Genomic DNA, 24,398 nt, shown 5'->3' with positions numbered 1-24,398 from the left:
GTGGAGCATGTTATTTGATGGGCAGATGCACTTTTATGGACTTCAAAAACAGAGCATCCAATTCTAATGCTTGGATTAGCCTGGACTTTTCTAATATAACTCAGATTTTATTCGTCTGAAAGAAGAACGTCATATACACCTAGGATGACTTGAGGGTGAGTAAATTATGGGCTAATTTTCATTTTTGGGTGAACTATCCCTTTAAGCACATAAGAAAGCTGTAATGTGTGGCATAATGTCTAACAGTTTAGTTAATTGCTCTCTCAGGTTCACTCCACAGAAATGGAAACATTTGCTCAAAAACTGGCTTGCCTCTATGTCCACAAGGTGTCGCAATTGTTCTACAATCATTTCATTAATTAATAATTAATCATTTCATCCATTACAATTAAACCGCAATCCAATCTTAGACACCCATCTTTCCTCCTTAAATGAAAAGGGTTTCTACATTAATATACAACAAGTTATAAACGGAATAGCTCAGTCAAAAAATAGTATTCTTTATTACTCACCGACAAGTCTTTCCAAACCCTTTTCCCCACCTGGAACACAGATAAAAGCATAAATGTAACAGTTTGTCACAACACATTTTATCAATTTAACCAGGTGTGATGTTTTAGATTTATTTAATTGTCCTTTTTTGTAATCTTTTGTTATTGTTGCACGTTGTACCTCTTCAACAAAGAGCCAAGCCATGCTGCACTATTTATAAGGGTGGCTGCGCATGCGCAACGAGAGCGCACCTCCGCTCCACAGGCATAGAGAGCGAGAATACACCTTACAGACAACAGGCAAGGGACGGAATGAATGAATGTGTTGATAACTTACGCATGATTTAACATGACAGCATGCCCGGGATACTATGGGACGCAGAGTGAGGGAGCGTGGTGTTAAAGGTGACATTCCCATGGCCAGAACCAGCGCGGACGGGCTGCTCTGCCAGAACAACAGCAAACTGGACTCTTTCCTCAAGAGAAACACCAGTCGGGATGTGTACGAGCGGATCCGGGTGTACGAGCCGTGTGTGGTGGTCTCGGAGTCGGTGAAGAAGGTGTTCATGCATGTGATCTTGACCGATGAGCGCGTGTATCTGAGCGAGTTTCCTCCGCGCGCGCTGCGAGAGGCGCTCAGCTTCAGACACGTCACGAGCATCGAGCTGGTGAGAGCAAGATAAATAGAAATATTAATGCTGTCATATCATCTATTGATATAGAGTGCTTTATTGCCACAATTGCATGTAGATTGATCAATGCATTTACTCAAACAACACAAGCAAGCGCATAATACAGTATAACACAATTTAGTGCAATGCAATATGCAAATCAGTAGTATATTAGCAATAAAAGAAAGCAATATAGACACTATATAACCACCCTGCTTTGTGCATTTGCACAATTGGATATTTTGCTGTGTTATTTGAATGTGCACAAATTAAAAATCTTTATTGCCAAATTAATATAAATTTATAGTCATAATTTATCTTGGCCATACTACTCTTCAGAACAGGGTTCACACAGTTATGAAAAAACCTGGAAATTACAGGTCAATTTAAAAAGTCCTGGAGAACTCATTAAAATGAATAAAATCTTACTTTAGTTTACAATGTCCTTGTTGCATATGTTACATGCACTTAGTAATAACGGTAAATTAAGTATAATTACATGAAACTAACTCTCAACCAAACCCTAATCTACCCTAACCCTATAGTAAGTACATGTGGTTACACTTTATTTTAAGGTGTCTTTGTTACACTGTAATTATAAATTTAAGTACTGAGTAATAATAAGTAACTTCACATACTATAGGGTTAGCATTAGGGGGTAACACTTTATTTTACAGTGTCCTTGTTACATGTACTTAACATAGTAATAACAGTAATTTATGCATAATAACATGCAACTAACCCTCAACCAAACTCTAATCCTTCCCTAACCCTATAGTAAGCACATATAGTTGCTAAATATTACTCAGTACTTAAATATAATTACACTGTAACAATGACACCTTAAGTATAATAAAGTATAACCAGATGAGGGTTTGGTTTGGTTTAGGGTTAGTTGCACATAATTATGCATAATTATTGTTATTACTATAGTAACTGCATGCAACACTGTAAAAATAAAGTGTTACTGTACATTTTGTTAATTAATGTCTCAGTGCTTAAATATATAATTACACTGTAACAATGACACCTTAAAATAAAGTGTAACCCTTTATTTTAAAGCGTTCATGTTACAGTGTAATTAGTACTGAGTAGGGTTAGTTGCGTGTAAATATGCATAATTTATAGTTATTACTATGTAACGTGTAACAAGGACACTGTAAAACAAAGCGTTACCCATTTTGAATCTAGAAATTACTCTTTGTGAGAGCGATCTCCTTATTCAGTCATCACAAACGATTGGAAAAGTCTTGGAAAATCATGGAAATGAATCAGCCCACAAATGTGGGATCCCTGTTTGAAGAATTTGACATGGCAATGGACTTTTTTATTAAACTTAAAAATGACTCATTCCCTCAAACAATTGCTTGCCATTAATAATAATGTAATATTACGTACTTACACTCGCCTAAAGGATTATTAGGAACACCTGTTCAATTTCTCATGAATGCAATTATCTAATCAACCAATCACATGGCAGTTGCTTCAATGCATTTAGGGGTGTGGTCCTGGTCAAGACAATCTCCTGAACTCCAAACTGAATGTCAGAATGGGAAAGAAAGGTGATTTAAGCAATTTTGAGCGTGGCATGGTTGTTGGTGCCAGACGGGCCGGTCTGAGTATTTCACAATCTGCTCAGTTACTGGGATTTTCACGCACAACCGTTTCTAGGGTTTACAAATAATGGTGTGAAAAGTGAAAAACATTCAGTATGCGGCAGTCCTGTGGACGGAATTAATGCCTTGTTGATGCTAGAGGTCAGAGGAGAATGGGCCGACTGATTCAAGCTGATAGAAGAGCAACTTTGACTGAAATAACCACTCGTTACAACCGAGGTATGCAGCAAAGCATTTGTGAAGCCACAACACGCACAACCTTGAGGCGGATGGGCTACAACAGCAGAAGACCCCACCGGGTACCACTCATCTCCACTACAAATAGGAAAAAGAGGCTACAATTTTGCACGAGCTCACCAAAATTGGACAGTTGAAGACTGGAAAAATGTTGCCTGGTCTGATGAGTCTCGATTTCTGCTGAGGCATTCAGATGGTAGAGTCAGAATTTGGCGTAAACAGAATGAGAACATGGATCCATCATGCCTTGTTACCACTGTGCAGGCTGGTGGTGGTGGTGTAATGGTGTGGGGGATGTTTTCTTGGCACACTTTAGGCCCCTTAGTGCCAATTGGGCATTGTTTAAATGCCACGGCCTACCTGAGCATTGTTTCTGACCATGTCCATCCCTTTATGACCACCATGTACCCATCCTCTGATGGCTACTTCCAGCAGGATAATGCACCATGTCACAAAGCTCGAAACATTTCAAATTGGTTTCTTGAACATGACAATGAGTTCACTGTACTAAAATGGCCCCCACAGTCACCAGATCTCAACCCAATAGAGCATCTTTGGGATGTGGTGGAACGGGAGCTTCGTGCCCTGGATGTGCATCCCACAAATCTCCATCGACTGCAAGATGCTATCCTATCAATATGGGCCAACATTTCTAAAGAATGCTTTCAGCACCTTGTTGAATCAATGCAACGTAGAATTAAGGCAGTTCTGAAGGCAAAAGGGGGTCAAACACAGTATTAGTATGTGTTCCTAATAATCATTTAGGTGAGTGTATTTGTTGATCAGTTTTAAATCATACATCACTCACCGTTGAGTCAGTGTATTCTAAATGTCAGATAAAGCACGACTGTCTACTAAGCAGTGGTGACAACAAGACAACGCTAATAATAGTGAGGACGTTTACTTATCCTGTCATGGTAAACTGCTTAAAGAAGGTTTGTTTGGTAAGCTTATGCACTTACACAGCTCAAAGCATGAGTCATGGAACGTTTCAGCACTGGAAGACTGTAAAAGACAGACGGATGAAGCATGTAAATGTCACAGAGGCAGAATTAACAAGGAAAGGCAATTGATCTCTTAGGAGCAACTGCACGATCTCTAGCTTGCTGCTGGCTGGGAATACAATATATGCACATTTTATACATAAATATATACATATTAAAGCTGCAGTCCGTAACTTTATGTGCTCTAGCGGTTAATAAACAGAACTGCATGCGTCTTGCAGAAGAACATTGCAGCCGGATCTACTTCTCTCTGTTTATGTCTATGGCGAGTCACGCAGGGACTGTGCTCCTCCACAGCGGTTCCTACTAGACCGGTCTGAAATAGTCCCAATATAGACGCTTATTATAAGTGTACCATAATGATTCAGGGTAAGACAAAAACACATGAAAATTGATTCATGTTGTACATTCTCATGATATATTTTTTGTAAATCTTGAACACAAAAAAAGTTACGGACAGCAGATTATTGGTGATTAGATGTAATTAAAAGTTCATTCATTCCCACTTCAAGCGGCTTACACTTAAGGCCTGTTCAACGATAACGATATAGTTGTAAAAATCATTCTAAATATAAAAGAATAGCAGAGTCCACACCACAAATATAACGATGACGGCACAGACAAACAATATCATTGGAATCTCTTTGAGAGTGTTTTTCTTCCAGCTGATGAACGATGAAAACATTTGACAGCCAATCAGAATCCACCTGACTTTAAAGAGCTTGAGCATTTAGAGCGGCAGACGACAAAACCGAACACTGCTGGTGTCAACGCTAATAAAGTTATCTTTAGTTATTGGTGTGAACGGGCCTTAAAGGGATTCACCCAAAAATGAAAAAATGATCCCATGATTTACTCACCCACAAGCCATCCTTGGTGTATATGACTTTCTTCTTTCAGCCAAACACAATCAGAGTTATATTAAATAATATCCTGGCTCTTCCCAGCTTTACAATGGGAGTGACCTGAGATTCTGAAGCTCAAAAAAGTGCATCCATCCATCATAAATGTAAACCATACGGCTCCAGAGTTTATCCAAAGGTTTATCCATATTTATAAACTATAATCACTGGCTTTCGGTAACGGTCGTACGTGAGTTGAGTTCCTGTGGAAAAATGACCTCTGACCCGACGTTTATACGCTCCTATTATAAAGCTGGGAAGAGCAAGGATATTATTTAATATAACTCTCTGATTGTGTTTGGCTGAAAGAAGAAAGTCATATACACCTAGGATGGCTTGAGGTCAATTATGGGATCATTTCAATTTTTGGGTGAACTAACCCTTTTAATGGTATTAGGTCTATGTTAGCCCGATGTCAAAACAAATCTCAATCTTTCCTCACAGATCAACGATTTGCCTGATTTCCTCAGTGGACAGGAGCGTGAGCGATCCCTGCATATTCGTGTTGTTTATACTGCAAAGGATACTGGGAAAAAGAGCAAAAGACCCAAAGGATCCAGCAAGAATAAGCCATCTCCAACGCAAGGACTCAACTCGAGTGCCCGTCATTCTCTGGAGGGTAAAAAAAAACTATTTAATTAAATCAAGAATGAATAATTAATCAGGAATCCATTAACTGTTTGCAAGCATGACTGCATGGCTATTATTAGAATCCCAGGATTCAGCCCATTTTTCCCTCGACAGTGTGATAAACCTGTAATCGCATTAGTCAAGTCCCTGACCTGCGCAGCAGCTATGTGTGTTAATACACAAGCTCTTTCACCTGTCCAGATGAAGCAGCAGTACTGACACCTGCCTGACCCACATTGACTTGTGTGTATGGGTCAGCTGTGAGTCCATCTTAACTGCGCCTGACACTACGGCATTGAGATTTACTCTGCCTGCACACAGGCAGTGCAGTAAAGCTGCTTAACCAGTTCAGGATGAACAGATAAATGAGGTTATCTCAGAGAAACGGCACTGTGGACAAGGACACTCGGCAGTTATACATCATTTGAGTTAATCTGTGAATGAAGAGCATTCACTCATTGTGAAACTTGTTCTAGAACTTTAATGGGTCAGTTAAATTTTTTATACGATTTATAGTTTATTCGTTGTTCTTATTAGCAAACAAGCAACAAAATTAAGCATACATATTCTGAACCTTATAAACAAACAACAGAGACATAGGGCCCTATTTTAACAATCTGAGTGCATGGTCTGAAGCGCATGGCGCAGGCGCACTTAGGACCAGTGTTGGGCACGTTACTTTATAAAAGTAATTAGTTATAGTTACTAGTTACTTCTTACAAATAGTAACTGAGTTAGTAACTGAGTTACATCATTATAGAAGTAACTAATTACCTGGGAAAGTAACTACTGTGTTATTTTTTTTTCTTTTTCAAATGTTCAAATATGTCAAATAACTTGGATGCCCCCAATATTAAATATGTTAAATGAATGAATTGGACACTAAATAGAAAAAAAATTATTATTATAAAACATTGTACATTAATGTACACTATTGTAATGTTGCTGTGGGACAATGTGAGAGACACCTATCAAATTCAATACATTATTGTAAATATTATCAGTAGACCTAGGCTACTAAAGTGTAAATATTGTGTAAATATTATCAGTACTATACTACTCTTTTGGTAGTGGAGCTCACGTTATCACCTGGGTTTTTAGCCACTCATTTTGTGGCGGCATGTGATGATGTGAGGCGCTTCATTAGATTAGAATTACTTGCCACTGACGTGGAGAGACTCTTTCTTCCTGGGCATAAGTTGCACGTTACATAAACATTCTTACCTTTCATCTCAACGAGGGAAAAGTAGCGCTTATACTTCCAGTTTGCGAAAGCTACCTTTAAAGTCGTTGGACTTGCCATCGCTCTGATATATGCGTGTGCGTGTGTGTGAACTCAACCTATCAACCTCAACCTTGTCTCCCACCTACCAATCATCCTCAGTTATGTGTAACACCCCACCCACCCCCCAACACGCATGGCATGCACGCACGCACGCCCGCCCGCACACACACACACACACACACACACACACACACACACACACACACACACCAACCAACCAGAGGGGGAAAAAAACGTTGCAGGTCCGACTTCACAGAGAGCCTGTTCGGATGAAAACCCCTTCAGTGAGCTCAATTATAGTAACGCCGCATTTTATTCTCTGTAACGCTAACAGCGTTGTAAAGGGAGAAACAGTAATTGTTTGATTACTCGTTACTGAAAAAAATAATTCCGTTAGTAACGCCGTTTATCTATAACACCGTTATTCCCATTACTGCTTAGGACGTGTCCGAATACACGTTTGCTAGTTTAATGATGGAAACGGTCTGTTCGCCAGGCGCATGGTCCAAAAGGGTTGTCCCTAGTAGTCTCTTAATGAGTCATGGGTGTGTTTTGGGCATAACATGCAATAAACCAATCAGAGTGTCATCTCCCATTCCCTTTAAAAGCCAAAAGCGGAAAGACTGAACGCTTCTCTAGAGAGGAATCCTTTTATTTTTAATATTTAAAAATGTCTGTGTGCTCTGTGTGTGTAATAAGCCGAGTGTACTTGCGTTTTGCACCGCCTATAGGCACGCAATGTGCCCTTTAAATAACACAAAAATACTGCGGTATTGACTAGACCAGGTTTCTGTTGATCAATGGTGCAGTCGTTTTCAGTTCCTCAAAATAGCAACGCACCAACAATGCGCCTGAACACACCTGGTTTTCAGACCAGCAATTATAATGATGAAAATGATAACTGCGTCCGGCTGAAACTAGCAAAAAAACACTTGCATCACGCCTGGCGTCGCATTGCACCGGGTGTATGATATGGCTCAAAGTCACACATGGCAAATTCTTTTTTAAAACTAAAAAAGTAAAAAGTCTATTTTAAGTTAAACACATTTTTCAAGGTAATATTTAAAAAAAGACAAATCAGATTTTTTTGAGTAATGACATTTGACTTTCAGTTTGCATTTTATGCCAATTAATTTTGTCAGATGAATACCTTTCAGTGCCCCTATTATGATTTTTCGAATATTACCTTTCATGCAGTGTGTAATATGGCTCTTTGTGAATGTAAAAGGTCTGCAAAGTTTTAAAGATCAAAGTGCACGACAAATAAAGTCTACTAAAAGAAGAATCGATTTTGAACTGCATGAAACGAGCCATCAGTTTCACTTCCTGTTACATACCTACACAACAATGTAACACATTTGCATAATGCCAGCCTATGGTCTTCATTGGCTGCCAGTGAAATACGTCTACTTTGACCCACCCTCAAACACTTAAGTTGTAGCTGAGGCCGGGAAGAGTTTGGTTTATGTTGTCGAGAAGATGCTGTTTTCTGCCCTGCCAAAGCAAATCCACTTTGCATGCACTTCAAAAGCTTGAGCTCAAATCGTTGAGCTCGAAAACCGGCACCATCGTTACTGTTCATATCATATCACTGTATATCAAGTGCTGAAGAAGCTGAAATTCAGATATGGTAATAAGCGTTTGGTTTCCGACACGCTATAAACGGTCGACCAATCACAACAGGCTGGGGCGTCTGACCGAACCATTTTCACACGCTATGAGAAATGAGGAGATGCTGTAATAAATATTATGACCTTGGATACATGTAAACCCATTGCAGGAGACTCCAAAACAAAATTAAGAACCATTAAAATAGCATAATAGGCCATTTATACCAAAGTTAGTGTTTTGTTCTTCCCTCATATTTAAAATATTTTAAAAACATATAATATTTACCTCATATTTTGATGGTTTAATCAACCTTGTACAGTCTTTAAAAACAAATATCGCCTCTGGACAAAATGTATGTCCACTACTGCATATTCATAGCCTGACAAGCAAGACCCACATCAAGATTTTGGGTCTGGGAACACACCATTGGCAGGGCTCAATCCGTCAGGGGCGGGATAAACGGTTGTCTTTCAAATTCCCTCTGCACACAATAGGGTAGCGCTACAACCAATCAGAGCAACGAAGAAGGTGAAGCGGAGCTAGTTGATAGATTAAACTTTGCAAAACTCTGAACAAATCTTCCTTTCTTGAGAATGACTTCAGTGCTGTTCTTTGTTCTTTCCTCAAAGAAAAGCTTAACTCCTAGTCTTTCAAAGCCGATTCGAAAGACCGCTGTTCGCCAGCTTCTTTGTTTTCAAGTAGCACGTGGAACCGGCGCAACTCTGCCCTCATTGTTAATCCCGCCCACCGACTCTATACACGATGTGATTGGCCTGACCAGAGTTTGGTTTTTCCAGCTCACAAGCCAACGGAGAATTGCTAGACGACCCTGACTGCAAATTAGATTTGCTGCCGCTAGGGTGCGTCTAGATTTCTAGGCTAGCATATTCAAGTAATTGCTGTATAAGTTGCAGCGATTAAAATAATCAATAGATCTGCACAAAAAAAAAACATTTAATGTAACATTGTTTGTTGTTTTAAAATTAAACACCATTATGAATCTTGTTAAGTAGATAATTTCATTAAGATTTCAGTTTGTCATCTCAGATCAACTTCAACTCACTAAGTGTCAAAATTGATCCAAATGAAATAACTGTTTTCCTATGATCCTGCAGGAATGAGTCACATTCTCCTGTCGACACGCTCAGCGCCGTCTGAGTCCTCCAGCTGGAGAATCTCTCCCACATCAATGAGGTAAAGCCCTCTCAGTGTTAACGGCCTCACTTTTAACCAACACAACTGCTGTGTATTTGTGACCATCACAATGACCCATTCAAAGTGCTTTATCTCCACCACGCAGCTTTTTACTGCCTCTGACTCTACAATGCTCAGAACGAACAGACTTTGCTTAGCAACTCGAGCTATAGCGATCATATTAAACAAACCACTGCAGTAATAAATGTGGAGATATTCTGAATCCCACTGCTCTATATCTCACGGGGCGCACAAGATCTGTGTGTGTTGTGCTTTGTTGCTTAGAAACTAAATTGATTACGTTTCTGTCTGTGCTAAACTATTAATGATTTAAAGGTTCAAAGGTTATCAAGCTAAATTGTTTAACTATCCAGTGACTTGCAACAAAAATCATTAATTGGAGCAATTTAATGGAATAAAAGTAGAAAATGAATGAATAATAAGCTGACTTTTTTATTTCACCGTAGTCAGTGTCTAGCACTACACAATAGTTTAGCACTATTAAGCTCATGGCCGGTTTCTCAGAAACATACTCCACCCGCTCCAACTCTGACAGAGAGGGATCATTGGCCTAAAAACTCACTAGAGAAGAGGCCATCTGACCAATCTGAGTAGAGTAGACCAATCACAACAGACTGGGCCATCTGACCAATCTGAGTAGAGTAGACCAATCCCAACAGACTGGGTCATCTGACCAATCTGAATAGAGTAGACCAATCACAACAGACTGGGCCATCTGACCAATCTGAGTAGAATAGACCAATCACAACAGACTGGGCCATCTGACCAATCAGAGCAGAGTAGGCCAATCTCAACAAACAGGGCCATTTGACCAATCTGAATAGAGTAGACCAATCACAACAGACTGGGCCATCTGACCAATCTGAGTAGAGTATACCAATCACAACAGACTGGGCCATCTGACCAATCTGAGTAGAGTAGACCAATCACAACAGACTGGGCCATCTGACCAATCTGAGTAGAGTAGGCCAATCTCAACAAACAGGGCCATTTGACCAATCTGAATAGAGTAGACCAATCACAACAGACTGGGCCATCTGACCAATCTGAGTAGAATAGACCAATCACAACAGACTGGGCCATCTGACCAATCAGAGCAGAGTAGGCCAATCTCAACAAACAGGGCCATTTGACCAATCTGAATAGAGTAGACCAATCACAACAGACTGGGCCATCTGACCAATCTGAGTAGAGTAGACCAATCACAACAGACTGGGCCATCTGACCAATCTGAGTAGAGTAGACCAATCACAACAGACTGGGCCATCTGACCAATCTGAGTAGAATAGACCAATCACAACAGACTGGGCCATCTGACCAATCTGAGTAGAGTAGGCCAATCTCAACAAACAGGGCCATTTGACCAATCTGAATAGAGTAGACCAATCACAACATACTGGGCCATCTGACCAATCTGAGAAGAGTAGACCAATCACAACAGACTGGGCCATCTGACCAATCTGAGTAGAGTAGACCAATCACAACAGACTGGGCCATCTGACCAATCTGAGCAGAGTAGACCAATCACAACAGACTGGGCCATCTGACCAATCTGAGTAGAGTAGACCAATCACAACAGACTGGGCCATCTGACCAATCTGAGTAGAGTAGACCAATCACAACAGACTGGGTCATCTGACCAATCTGAGTAGAGTAGACCAATCCCAACAGACTGGGCCGTCTGAGCAACCAGAGTAGAGTAGACCAATCACAACAGACTGGGCCATCTGACCAATCTGAGTAGAGTAGACCAATCACAACAGACTGGGCCATCTGACCAATCTGAGTAGAGTAGACCAATCACAACAGACTGGGCCATCTGACCAATCTGAGCAGAGTAGACCAATCACAACAGACTGGGCCATCTGACCAATCTGAGTAGAGTAGACCAATCACAACAGACTGGGCCGTCTGAGCAACCAGAGTAGAGTAGACCAATCACAACAGACTGGGCCATCTGACCTATCCGAGTAGAGTAGGCCAATCAGAACAGACTGGGCCATTTGACCAATCTGAGTAGAGTAGACCAATCACAACAGACTGGGCCATCTGACCAATCTGAGTAGAGTAGACCAATCACAACAGACTGGGCCATCTGACCAATCTGAGTAGAGTAGACCAATCACAACAGACTGGGCCATCTGACCAATCTGAGTAGAGTAGACCAATCACAACAGACTGGGCCATCTGACCAATCTGAGTAGAGTAGACCAATCACAACAGACTGGGCCATCTGACCAATCTGAGCAGAGTAGACCAATCACAACAGACTGGGCCATCTGACCAATCTGAGCAGAGTAGACCAATCACAACAGACTGGGCCATCTGACCAATCTGAGTAGAGTAGACCAATCACAACAGACTGGGCCATCTGACCAATCTGAGTAGAGTAGACCAATCACAACAGACTGGGCCATCTGACCAATCTGAGTAGAGTAGACCAATCACAACAGACTGGGCCATCTGACCAATCTGAGCAGAGTAGACCAATCACAACAGACTGGGCCATCTGACCAATCTGAGTAGAGTAGACCAATCACAACAGACTGGGCCATCTGACCTATCCGAGTAGAGTAGGCCAATCAAAACAGACTGGGCCATCTGACCTATCCGAGTAGAGTAGGCCAATCAAAACAGACTGGGCCATCTGACCAATCTGAGTAGAGTAGGCCAATCAAAACAGACTGGGCCATCTGACCTATCCGAGTAGAGTAGGCCAATCAAAACAGACTGGGCCATCTGACCTATCCGAGTAGAGTAGGCCAATCAAAACAGACTGGGCCATCTGACCAATCTGAGTAGAGTAGGCCAATCAGAACAGACTGGGCCATTTGACCAATCTGAGTAGAGTAGACCAATCAGAAAATTAAAGTGTTTTATTACCTTGGACGCATGTAAATCTACAGTAGGAGACTCTGAAACAAAATTAGAAAACCTTTAAAATAGCATAACAGGGGCGTACTGAAAACATACTGGAACATCTGGGACTATTTTCCGTAACATTAAAGGCAACTTTTCTGTCACAATCTGCAGAGCATGTTGCTCTCATTTGCAACATGAGCCCCTGAACAGGAAATGAGGCGAGAAGAGAGAAGAGAGAAGAGAGGTTGCATTACATATACATGTTTAATGAGCGCAGAAAAAGGAAAGACGGGTCTTGTACATTAGAAACCACTCGCAGCATATTACACATTACGTATTTTATTTCAGCCTTTTTCAAATGACAAATGGTTTTAGTTGACGATAACACTGCTGCTCAAACCACTTTAACATGGTTTCCAAAACTGACATCATTTGCAAACATGATGTGAAGTCATGCATTGTACAGTGTTGACGGCCCCTGACTTTACAGCAGCGAGCAGGGGACGCAGAGGGGGAGGCCATTGGCGTCATCCACACTGTTGCCAGGGCACAAGATGAGACGGAAACCGCCAAGCAATAAATGTCCAATTAAAAGACCTTGTTTGTCTCAGCAAAACATGCCAGCTTAACAACACGTGTTTATGGGTTTGACGAAGAGCAGGAGACGCCGGCCCTCGCTGCTACTGTGTTTGCTTTCATCAAACCTCTCTGAGACTGTTCTGAGAACAGTGTGAACGTGTGACTTCTCTCAGTAGCACTGTAACGTGCCTCTCAGCTCCAGTCGAATCCTACCCGAGGGAGACCATTAGTTCACGTTCAGCACATATTTGTGAGCGCTTGCCATTGTCTGAAGAGACACACGTGTCGGTGTAACCACATGGGAAGTACTAAAAGCGTTATTTAAAGCCAGCTTTTCCACAGTTTAAGCATCATTTGAAGGGTTTATTGAATCAGTGGTGTGCGGTTGTGACGAAAAGTAGGTCAGTGCACCTAAAAAAAGTCTCGTAAAAAAGGAAATTGTGTGAATGTTGGGGCACATGGAAAGATTTTCTCTTTATCCTGCATCCTATTAGAGGAGATTGAAAGGAGAGGATGATGATGGCGCGTGAAGGACCTTGTCTGGCATCCAAACCTTGAAGTTCTGTGCCAGTGAACATGTCACTCGCCAGCGCCTCCTCATGGATATGGTCTGTCAGTGGCGCTGCAACACGTAGCTTTTATGCTTTATCAAAGGCGCTTGTGAATGAAACAGTTCAGAGGACCTCTTTGAAGAGGCCTGTTTTGATTATAAAAAGTTCTATCTTAGATCAGCTTATTATCAAGGGTTTTTTGTCATTAGGCAAATCTGTGTGACAAATAAAAGATGGTTAAAAAGTCTAGTTTAATATTTTCCTTGGACACATTAGGCCATCTTATTTTGTTAAAATTTAAAAACACATTTTTAATGTAATATCATTTTAAAACTTTGAATATCATAACATTTTATTGGGCATCTACCATCTGACATCCTGAAATGCCTTCCCATCAGTGTTATTTTAATATCACTGAGATACAATTGTTTTTATTAATAGTTTTGAATTTGTTTTTATATATTATGTGTGTGTATATATATATATAAACTAATAAAAGTGAAGGAAAATGAATGTTTATATTGTCTTTATTAATTTATTTATTAGAGTTATTTTATTTATACAAGTTAAACTAAATGAAAATGATAAACGTTTCCTATATCTGAAATGTTTGTTATAATATTTTATATAATTAATTATATAAATAATAATATATTTTATTATGTAATTTTATATAATATATCATTTATTTCAGTTATTTCTGTTTATTTTATTTCAAGTAACAAGTGTTTTATTTGATGGTTATAGTTCTAGTTTTACTTTTAGTTAACTATAATAACCCTACTTGCCATGTCATAAGGGTTTTAAAATATGAATCATTATTATATAGTTCCATACTTTTTATCTAAAATAGATAAAAGGTTATATAAAAAAACAAGTCTTTTGACCAGACTTTTTTTTAAAGACAATCTTCAGATCTTAAAGGGTTAGTTCACCCAAAAATGAAATTTCTTCCATTAATGACTCACCCCAATGTTGTTCCACACCCGTAAGACCTCCGTTCATCCTCGGAACACAGTTTAAGATATTTTAGATTTAGTCCGAGGGCTTTCAGTCCTTTGAATGTAAGTGTATGCACACTTTGCTGTCCACGTCCAGAAAGGTAATGAAAACATCATCAAAGTAGTCCATATGGGACATCATTTGGTTAGTTAGACTCTTTTGAAGCGTTGACAATACATTTTGGTCCAAAAATAACAAAAACTAAGACTTTATTAAGCAGTGTCTTCTCTTCCGGTTTAGTTTGAATCCGCGTTCACGACGCCACAGTGACGTCAGTCACAGTCTTACGTCGTCGTGTTCTTTTTTGGTGATTAGGGCATCCGGGACATGCACACTTACGCACCATTTTAAAAAAATATAAAGCAATACAAACAATGTAGAACAGCTTGTTTACAGCGTGCGTCTCCCTCAGACTACAAACGAAGCTCTGTCGCACCAGATAACACGTCACAGCGTCTTACGTCATCAGCGTCACTGTGGCGTCGTGAACGCGGATTCAAACAAAACCGGAAGAGAAGACAATACTTAATAAAGTCTTAGTTTTTGTTATTTTTGGACCAAAATGTATTGTCGACGCTTCAAAAGAGTCTAACTAACCAAATGATGTCACATATGGACATCATTTGATGATGTTTTCATTACCTTTCTGGACGTGGACAGCAAAGTGTGCATACACTTACATTCAAAGGACTGAAAGCCCTCGGACTAAATCTAAAATATCTTAAACTGTGTTCCGAGGATGAACAGTGGTCTTACGGGTGTGGAACAACATTGGGGTGAGTCATTAATGGAAGAAATTTCATTTTTGGGTGAACTAACCCTTTAAATCACCTTGAAATCTTTGACTGGCCGTAACAAAAAACAATATCTTTGTCTGTTATAGTGATGGTGTGCTGGAGGAAGAAGAGGGCAGCGTTATTCCGAAAAGACGTTCAGCTTCCTGTCCAAACCCGGATGTATTGGGTCTGTTTAATACCTCGCCCACCCACTCCTCCAGCTCCAGCCCCAGTGTAGCTCTTCTCCCCAGCATCACAACTGACCAGCGACCCTTAGCCTTCAGTCACAGGGGTTCAGACCTGACAAGAGAGATGAGGCGAACTATAACAGAGAAGCAGAAGGAGGAAGATGAGAAAGAGGAAGAGCTGCACCTTTATGCTGTATCTCCATCGTCCCGAATATTCCTTCACCTACAGAGCTCCTGGAACAGCTATATCATAGTACGTACGTGTGTGTGTGTGTGTGTGTGTTGTTAGAGCATGCAGCAGGATGGGCCTAGCTGTGAATATCAAGAAAACAGAAGTCCTTTGTCAATGGTCATCGGATCCTCCAAAAAAACCTGTTCATGTTTCCCCACTTACCATAGTGCCACTTTAAATATCTTTGAAACATGGGCTATTTATGCTAGACATCTGAAAATGTTGGAATCTTTCCACATTAGATGCCTGCAGCGCATCCTCAAAGTGACATGGCAAGATCGAGTGCCACATATTTAGATCCTGCAAAAAGCTAACTGTTGGAGTATAGAAGCAACCCTAATGCTCTACACACTTAGATGGTTTGGTCATGTTGTGAGAATGCAAACAAGTCGCTTTCCACGTAAGGTATTGTACGGTCAATTACATCTTGGTTGCCGTCCTGCAGGAGGTCAAAAAAAGAGACAGAAAGACCAACTAAAAACCCTTCTTAACCCCACATCCCTGGAAAGTAGCTCTGTCAGAATGAAGTACAAAGCTATGAATGCAGGAGAATTGAACTTCGCCTGTCTAAAAGACATCAGAGTAAGCAGGCCATGCTTGTTCCGCCCCCCCCAAGACAATCCGGAGAAATTTTGAAATGCCCTGTCTGTAAAAGACAGCATGCTTCCCGCATCGGACTATACAGTCATCAAAGAACGCACAAATCATAGAAGAAGTCATCATCGTGTGTGTGTGTTTGTGTGTGTGTCAACATGCAAGTCAATCTCGTATGTTGGCCATTTTTCACAGAATATAATTGCATTTTTTGAAAGTCTATGCAAGGCATTGCAATGATACAAAGATTAAAATACACACGTATTTTGGTACAATGTACTTACTGTGTTCATATTGTATTGCAAAACACCTTGGCTGATATAGAGGTGGGATACGGGTAGAGTTAGGGACAGGTGTGGTGGTTTAAGGGTAGGGTTAGGTGTAAGGGAAGTGTCAACTGTGTAATTACAAATGTAACTACAGAAATTAATTACAGACGTAATTACTAAAATGTAAGTACAATGTAAAAACATGTATGTACACAATAAGTGCTTTGTATCAAATTATTAATTAAAATGTTAGTACATAGTAGTTAAGGCCACCTAATATAAAGTGGGTCCCGTATTTTGAAAGTAGAGCGCAAAAGTACTGCTAAAAGGATGATTTTATAAAAAGTATTATCAAATAACACACATTTTCTGTGACAAATAAGGAAGTATAAGATGATGAAAACATTTTTTTTTTTTAGTTTTTTAAATCTGAATCTTTTTAAGCCTAGACCCGGACTAAAATGCATGTTCGAGCTGTTTTATCGGAAAGCAACTTGCACTGGCATATCTTAAAATATGTCAATGCCATTGTTTTGTTTCAGAATGCACAGCTGTAATGTTTTTTTTTCTTTCTAAGGCACGTTTATAAAAGCCACTTAAATGTCCCAAATAAACACAAATTATTTTTCTAACGACAAGTTCATGTTACTTGCATACTCTTTTACTTTCAGATGAAGAAATGAGATGATAAACAGCCCGAATCTTCTTTTTTATGGTTCAACAATGGCAGAAGAGTGAAATGTTGACTTTTTATTTTTTACATTTCTTTCCTTTTTTAAATGTATACTATTTGGTCTATGAACTTTTGATCTAGAGACATTCATTTAATTTGTCAATTTATTTTATTTTTAGAATAATTGTGTGTGTGAGCATGCGCAAGCATGTTTATAAACAGAATTCAGCCCTAGTAGGAAGGAAAAAATGTGTGTGTGTGTGGGCATGTTTTTGTGAAATATCAGGACACAAATGTGTATAATGACATGGGTATGACACAGGTATTACAAAAAGAGGGTGAAATATGAGGACGTTACCCATGTCCTCACTTTTCAAAATGCTTATAAATCATACAGAACAAGTTTTTTTTCACAGAAAGTGAACTGCACAGTCTCCTGTGAGGGCTAGGTTTAGGGGCAGGGGCAGTGTAAGGGGATAGAAAATACGGTTTGTACGGTATAAAAACCATTACGCCTATGGAATGTCCTCACATTTCACAAAAACAAACGTGTGTGTGTGTGTGTGTGTGTGTGTGTGTGTGTGTGTGTGTGTGTGTGTGTGTGTGTGTGTGTGTGTGTGTGTGTGTGTGTGTGTGTGTGTGTGTGTGTGTGTGTGTGGAAAATAGGCTAAATGTATTCTACAGAAGTAATTTTAGACAAATCTAACTGAAATAAAATCAGCAGAATTTCATGTGTAAAGCCATAGTTCACTTCTGGACCTGAGCACAAAAGGTGTAACAATTTACTTTATATCTCTTACATTTTCTAAAAATATGAATAAAATAAATGTGTATTTTGACAGCCTTAACACATATCCAAAGTTTAATTTTCATACAAAAACTAAGGATTTATGTACCCCTTCCAGGTCAAAATGGAGCCGAATGCAATAGGAGGGTTACATTTTTTAAGCAGCTTATTCCACTTTTAAAACATCTGAAATGTCGTTTTTTGTTTTTTGTAGAGATCAACTTTGATGCTGGACCCAGTGTACAGGAGGAGATGCGGCATATCCTCCTTTTCTCCTCGGAAACAGAAATATCACAAGATCGGGTACTGCTATGCTGTATCTATCTGACCGAACGGATGCAGTGTATATAAATGCACAGGCTAAGAAAGCGTCTGCTAATGTGTTTGCAGCTGGGAGCGGACATGTCACTTGTTCGGTCAGTTGAGTGGAGAGCTGCTACAGGAGAACATCCGTCTGGAGAGTCTGTATTTACTACTGCAGGAGCTGCACACGGCCACATACCGCAACCCCACCATCAAAAAACTCTTCTGGAGGGTAAGACGCCGCTCCATGCATTAGTGTTTACATGCACTTTAAAGGAACGGTTCATCCAAAAATGAAAATTCCTCTCTCATTTGCTCCTCAGTCGCCTGACCTTTACCCTTTCCTGGTGAAAACTCTGGCTGAAAGCTCTCAGGGGGACCAGGAAGGAGTTCACACAGCTGACAGACTTCTGTAAGCCTCGTAATAAGAAAAGCAGACTTGTCATGTAACACGTGCACATGTAACTTTAGGTACATGCCACAAGCTAAACTATCCATGTTTATAATTTAAACAACTTTGCAATGACCTCAGGTTGGCATTTTACAAGCATGTTTTAATGATCGGTGCTGTGGGTTTTCTGTAATGCCTGAAGTCGCTGCTTCTCTTGGGGACATTTAAGATAAAGACGATGTGTCTTATGTTCTGCAGGCTTTGCACTTTAGTGGTTCAGATATTGAGCCTGATGTTCAGGGAAACAGAGATTGAGCCGACAAGACTTAGCATGCTTATGTCCAAACAGTAAGTAATTCTACCTTGGCAATAATATCAGACTGCTCATTAAAGCTTATTTAAATGAGACGTGGTTGCTGTTTGATGCAGAGGGGCTCTTACGGCGGACATGCTGCTAGCTTTAGTGTGTGATCCGGATCTTCAGCTGCCAGACTCTACGAAGGACTCCAAATCTTCAATTACTAAGGTATAAAAGACGGAACAATGTCATATTTTGTCGTCATTTACTCCTGGCTTCCCAGTGTGAGGAACAGATTTGTTTATGATTAATTCATTTATGATAATTACATTTAATTTATGATAATTAAATCACAGATGCACCGTCTGCAGGCGGACTATCTGGACGCGGCATCTGCGTTACTGTTTGAGGTGGTTGTGCTCTGTCAGGAGGTGAGTAGCATTTTCACATGCATATGCAAATTTATACACCGATCAGGCATAACATTATGACAGGTGAAGTGTATAACACTGATTATCTCTTCATCACGGCTCCTGTTAGTGGGTGGGATATATTAGGAAGTGAACATTTTGTCCTCAAAGTTTGATGTGTTAGAAGCAGGAAAAATGGGCAAGCGAGTTTGACAAGGACCAAATTGTGATGGCTAGACGACTGGGTCAGAGCATCTCCTAAACTGCAGCTCTTGTGGGGTGTTCCCGGTCTGCAGTGGTCAGGATCTATCAAAAGTGCTCCAAGGAAGGAACAGTAGTGAACCGGTGACAGGGTCATTGATGCACGTGGGGAGAGAAGGCTCAAATTGCTCAAGAAGTTAATTCTGGTTCTGATAGGAAGGTGTCAGAATACACAGTGCATCACAGTTTGTTGTGTATGGGGCGGCATAGCCGCAGGCCAGTCAGGGTGCCCATGCTGACCCCTTTCCACCGTCTAAAGTGCCAACAGTGGCACGTGAGCATCAGAACTGGACCACGGAGCAATGGAAGAAGGTGGCCTGGTCTGATGAATCACGTTTTCTTTTACATCTTGTGGATGGCCGGGTGTGTGTGCGTCACTTACCTGGGGAACACATGGCACAGGATGCACTATGGGAAGAAGGCAAGCCGGCTGAAGCAGTGATGCTTTGGGCAATGTTCTGCTGGGAAACCTTGGGTCCTGCCATCCATGTGGATGTTACTTTGACACGTACCACCTACCTATGCTTTGTAGCAGACCATGTACACCCTTTCATGGAAACGGTATTCCCTGGTGGCTGTGGCTCTTTCAGCAGATAATGCGCCCTGACACAAAGCACAAATGGTTCAGGAATGGTTTGAGGTGTTGACTTGGCCTCCAAATTCCCCAGATCTCAATCCAATCGATCATCTGTGGGATGTGCTGAACAAACAAGTCCGATCCATGGAGGCCACACCTCACAACCTACAGGACTTAAAGGATCTGCTGCTAACATCTTGGTGCCAGATCCCACAGCACACCTCCAGGGGTCTAGTGGAGTCCATGCCTCGATGGGTCAGGGCTGTTTTGGCAGCAAAAGGGGGACCAACACAATATTAGGAAGGTGGTCAAAAATGTTAGGTCTGATCTGTGTACAGTATATACACACTACCGGTCAAAACCGGAGGGGATATTTGTTTTTAATGACACTACATGTTTGTTTAAACCATCAAAATATGAGGGAAATATTTAAATATGAGTGAGGAACAAAATATTAATCATGGTTAAGGTATTTATCTGACAAAATTATTTGACCTAAAAAGCCAAACTACAGTTTTAATTTACTATGCAAAAAAAATGCATAGGAAAACAAAATGCTCACAGGAAAAAGCATACATTGACTAAAACATAAATGCATAACTTCTTTGTAAGACAGCCTGGCCAAAAAGTGTCAATTTTTTTGGCACATTTCTTTGCGTTATCACAAATAAAAACAATTGACTCCAAGCACAACGATATTATTTTAGCAATATTTAAATAAGGGTGAAGATGTCATTTTTCATAGGCTCAATATCTCTATATACACTACATACTGTATATATATATATATATATATATATATATATATATATATATATATATATATATATATATATATATATATATATATATATATATATATATATATATATATATACACACTCACTAATCAGCTTTACTTGTCTCATTTGTGTTTCAAAGGCTAGTCGCACAACTTCTCTGGGACATTTCCTTACTATTGGCTGGGTGTTTCGATTGCTTAAGCCTCACCCATTCTTAGTAAGTATAGAACCTCTTCATTTTCATGCACATTTGCATAAATCCACATGATTAGCATGCCCATATCAGAAGGAATATTTAAACGTACCTCCCAACTAATGTGGGCCTCCTGTTGAGTCTTTCCATCATCTCTATCATAGCTCCCGTTTGTTGGATATCAGGCCCAGCAGGTGGTTCTGGTTCTCTCAGGCCCGCAGTATCCGGTTAGCCCGTCTCAGGCGGTTCTTCTGTACCAGCGATTCCATGTTCTGTTAGCCTGTCTGCAGCACAGCACCTGTTTGAGCAAGTACATCAGGACAGGATTCAAGGAGGAGTTCAGGTTCTTCATGAGCTTCATCAAGACCAGTTTTTTTCCAGGCTAAGACAGGGCTGTCATATTTAAAAAATGTATCTGTTTTTATAGGTACTACGTGAAGACATCAGGGCTGGAGGACAAACTGCCCCATCACTACCCCATCAGTCAGCCCGCCCAGCGTCTTCTTTCTCAGCTCCTCAGTCTGGTTCTCCAAAAACCCTGAGCTCTGTGCATCTGGCTCTCTCTTTTTCTCTCTGTCCCTCTAAGATTGAATTTATTATTTCTGCATTATAAAAACTATGGAAGCTTGTTTCCGTTTATTTAAAAAAATCGCAATTCAGAATTTTATATCTCCCAATTCCGAGTTGACATCTTGCAATTCTGATTTTATATCTCACAATTCCGAGTTTTTATTTCGGAATTCCGAGTTGATATCTCGCAAATCCGAGTTTATATCTCGCAATTCCGAGTTGATATCTTGCAATTCTGACTTTATTTCTCGCAAATCCGAGTTTATATCTCGCAATTCAGTTTTTGTCACAATTCTGACTTTATTTCTCGCAATTCAGAATTTTTATTTCGCAATTCCGTGTTGATATCTCACAATTCTGACTTTATTTCTCGCAATTCAGAGTTTTTAATTCACAATTCCGAGTTTATATCTCACAATTCTGACTTTATTTCTCGCAATTCAGAGTTTTTAATTCACAATTCCGAGTTTATATCTCACAATTCTGACTTTATTTCTAGCAATTCTGATTTTATATCTCACAAATCCGAGTTTATATCTCGCAATTTCGAGTTGATATCTCGCAAATCCGAGTTTATATCTCGCAATTTCGAGTTTATATTTCACAATTCGGATTTTATATCTCCCAATTCCGAGTTAATATCTTGCAATTCTGACTTTATTTCTCGCAATTCCGAGTTGATATTTCACAATTCTGATTTTATATCTCCCAATTCCAAGTTGATATCTTGCAATTCTGACTTTATTTCTTGCAATTCCGAGTTTATATCTCAGAATTCTGATTTTATATCTCACAATTCCGAGATGATATCACGCAAATCCGAGTTTATATCTCAGAATTTTGACTTTATATCTCATAATTCCGAGTTGATATCACGCAAATCCAAGTTTATATCTCCGAATTCTGACTTTATATGATGCAATTCCGAGTTTATATCTCACAATTCTGACTTTATATCTCATAATTCCGAGTTTATATCTCGCAAATCCAAGTTTATATCTTGCGATTCTGACTTTTTTTCTCACAATATTGACTTTTTTCTTGCAATTCCGAGTTTATATCTCGCAATTATGGCTTTATTTCTCGTATTTTTTTATCCCGTGGCGGAAAAAAGCTTCCATAAAAAAGACGCACAGGTGTTCTGATATGCGAGTATGCCTTTGAACAAATATGCTGCACTTTAAGATTGAACTCAAGTCTTGTATTGTGTCTTACTGTGTGTTGAACAGAGACTGCAGGATTCCACTCTGTTTAGCATATCGCCTTTGTCTACACTCAGGATTATAATCACTGTAATATCTGTACAATATCAAAGATTTAATGGGAAGTCAACATATAATACACGAACGTCACAGAACATTTAATATATGGAACTATTTATTATATAAAAATATAAAAAGATGGATATCTAATGGCACTTTTTAATGAACAAATTCAGGTTTGGCAGACCACTCTAATATATGAGACACAGTATTATCATCTAAATATGAATCTTCTTCATACATTTACTGTGAGTAAAGCTACTGGTACGAATGCACTTCTTTATTTTGGTTCGCTTTTTTGTTTGGATGCTCTCTCTCTATAAGACTGTACTAATTTTCAGGAACTCTATGTACCTCAAGGCCTCAAATAAAAAATATTTTTATAAACCCAAATTGTTGAATGTGTGTTTCTGTAACTATATATGAGCACTTTCGGCCCTGTAGACGTAATACATAAATTGCAATATTGTATATAAATGCATAACATGATTATGTAACTTTTGTCATATTTTGAAATTAAGCGTTCACTACAATACCACTTCCATCACGTTTAAAATTATGTATTGTATTTAAATGGATGCTATGATTATTATTTCTTTTGGAAAATAAATGGCTGACTAATTTCATAATATGTACGAAAAATACAATTTAAACAAATCATTATTTTATAGATATTTTTGCAAAAATTGACAATTTAAGTTTGACTGTGATGACACAATTATAATATTTTGTGATATTTACCCTGTTTTGTGTATTTCTAATACAAAATCCTAAAGGTAATGAAAAATAAAAATTATAACAATAATAGACAAATATGATTTAATATTTTTATTTAAAGTGCACCTGATATTACTGTTCTAATGCAAAGATATATTGTTGTAGCCAACTTGATGGTACAAACCTCAGTTAAAAAAATTATAAAATAAATTATTTTGGGGCAAAATTGTTTCTTGGGTGTTGAAATTTCGCTATAAACTGGTATAAATTACATAAATTTTTGTGTTTATTTCCTTTGTTATCATAATTTCAAGGATGTAATTCAAACTTTTTTATTATGGATTTTCATATTTGTATAGGAAAATATTGTATAGTCCTACTATTAATTTTAATGTAGCATTAATTTAACACAAACAAACCAGTTTAAATATATTACAATTGAAGGCATATACAAATACA

At 39.3% G+C, this 24,398-nt stretch overlaps 1 protein-coding gene across 1 annotated transcript; it reads left to right on the top strand.

Moving 5' to 3' along the window:
- Positions 1-708: 708 nt before the first annotated feature.
- Positions 709-23,612, top strand: cUnh12orf56 (chromosome Un C12orf56 homolog). The gene is made up of 13 exons (XM_079817991.1): positions 709-1,159; positions 5,366-5,540; positions 9,563-9,641; positions 15,540-15,873; positions 18,390-18,478; positions 18,566-18,710; positions 18,802-18,890; positions 19,128-19,217; positions 19,299-19,395; positions 19,524-19,598; positions 21,337-21,414; positions 21,555-21,733; positions 21,818-23,612. Exons 1-13 carry the CDS (start codon positions 863-865, stop codon positions 21,930-21,932), a joined length of 1,842 nt encoding a protein of 613 aa, XP_079674117.1. The 5' UTR covers positions 709-862; the 3' UTR covers positions 21,933-23,612.
- Positions 23,613-24,398: the final 786 nt, after the last annotated feature.

Source organism: Gobio gobio (assembly GCF_949357685.1).
Source record: "Gobio gobio genome assembly, chromosome: 5".
NCBI lineage: Eukaryota > Metazoa > Chordata > Actinopteri > Cypriniformes > Gobionidae > Gobio > Gobio gobio.
This window is presented reverse-complemented; position numbering and strand designations above follow the sequence as displayed.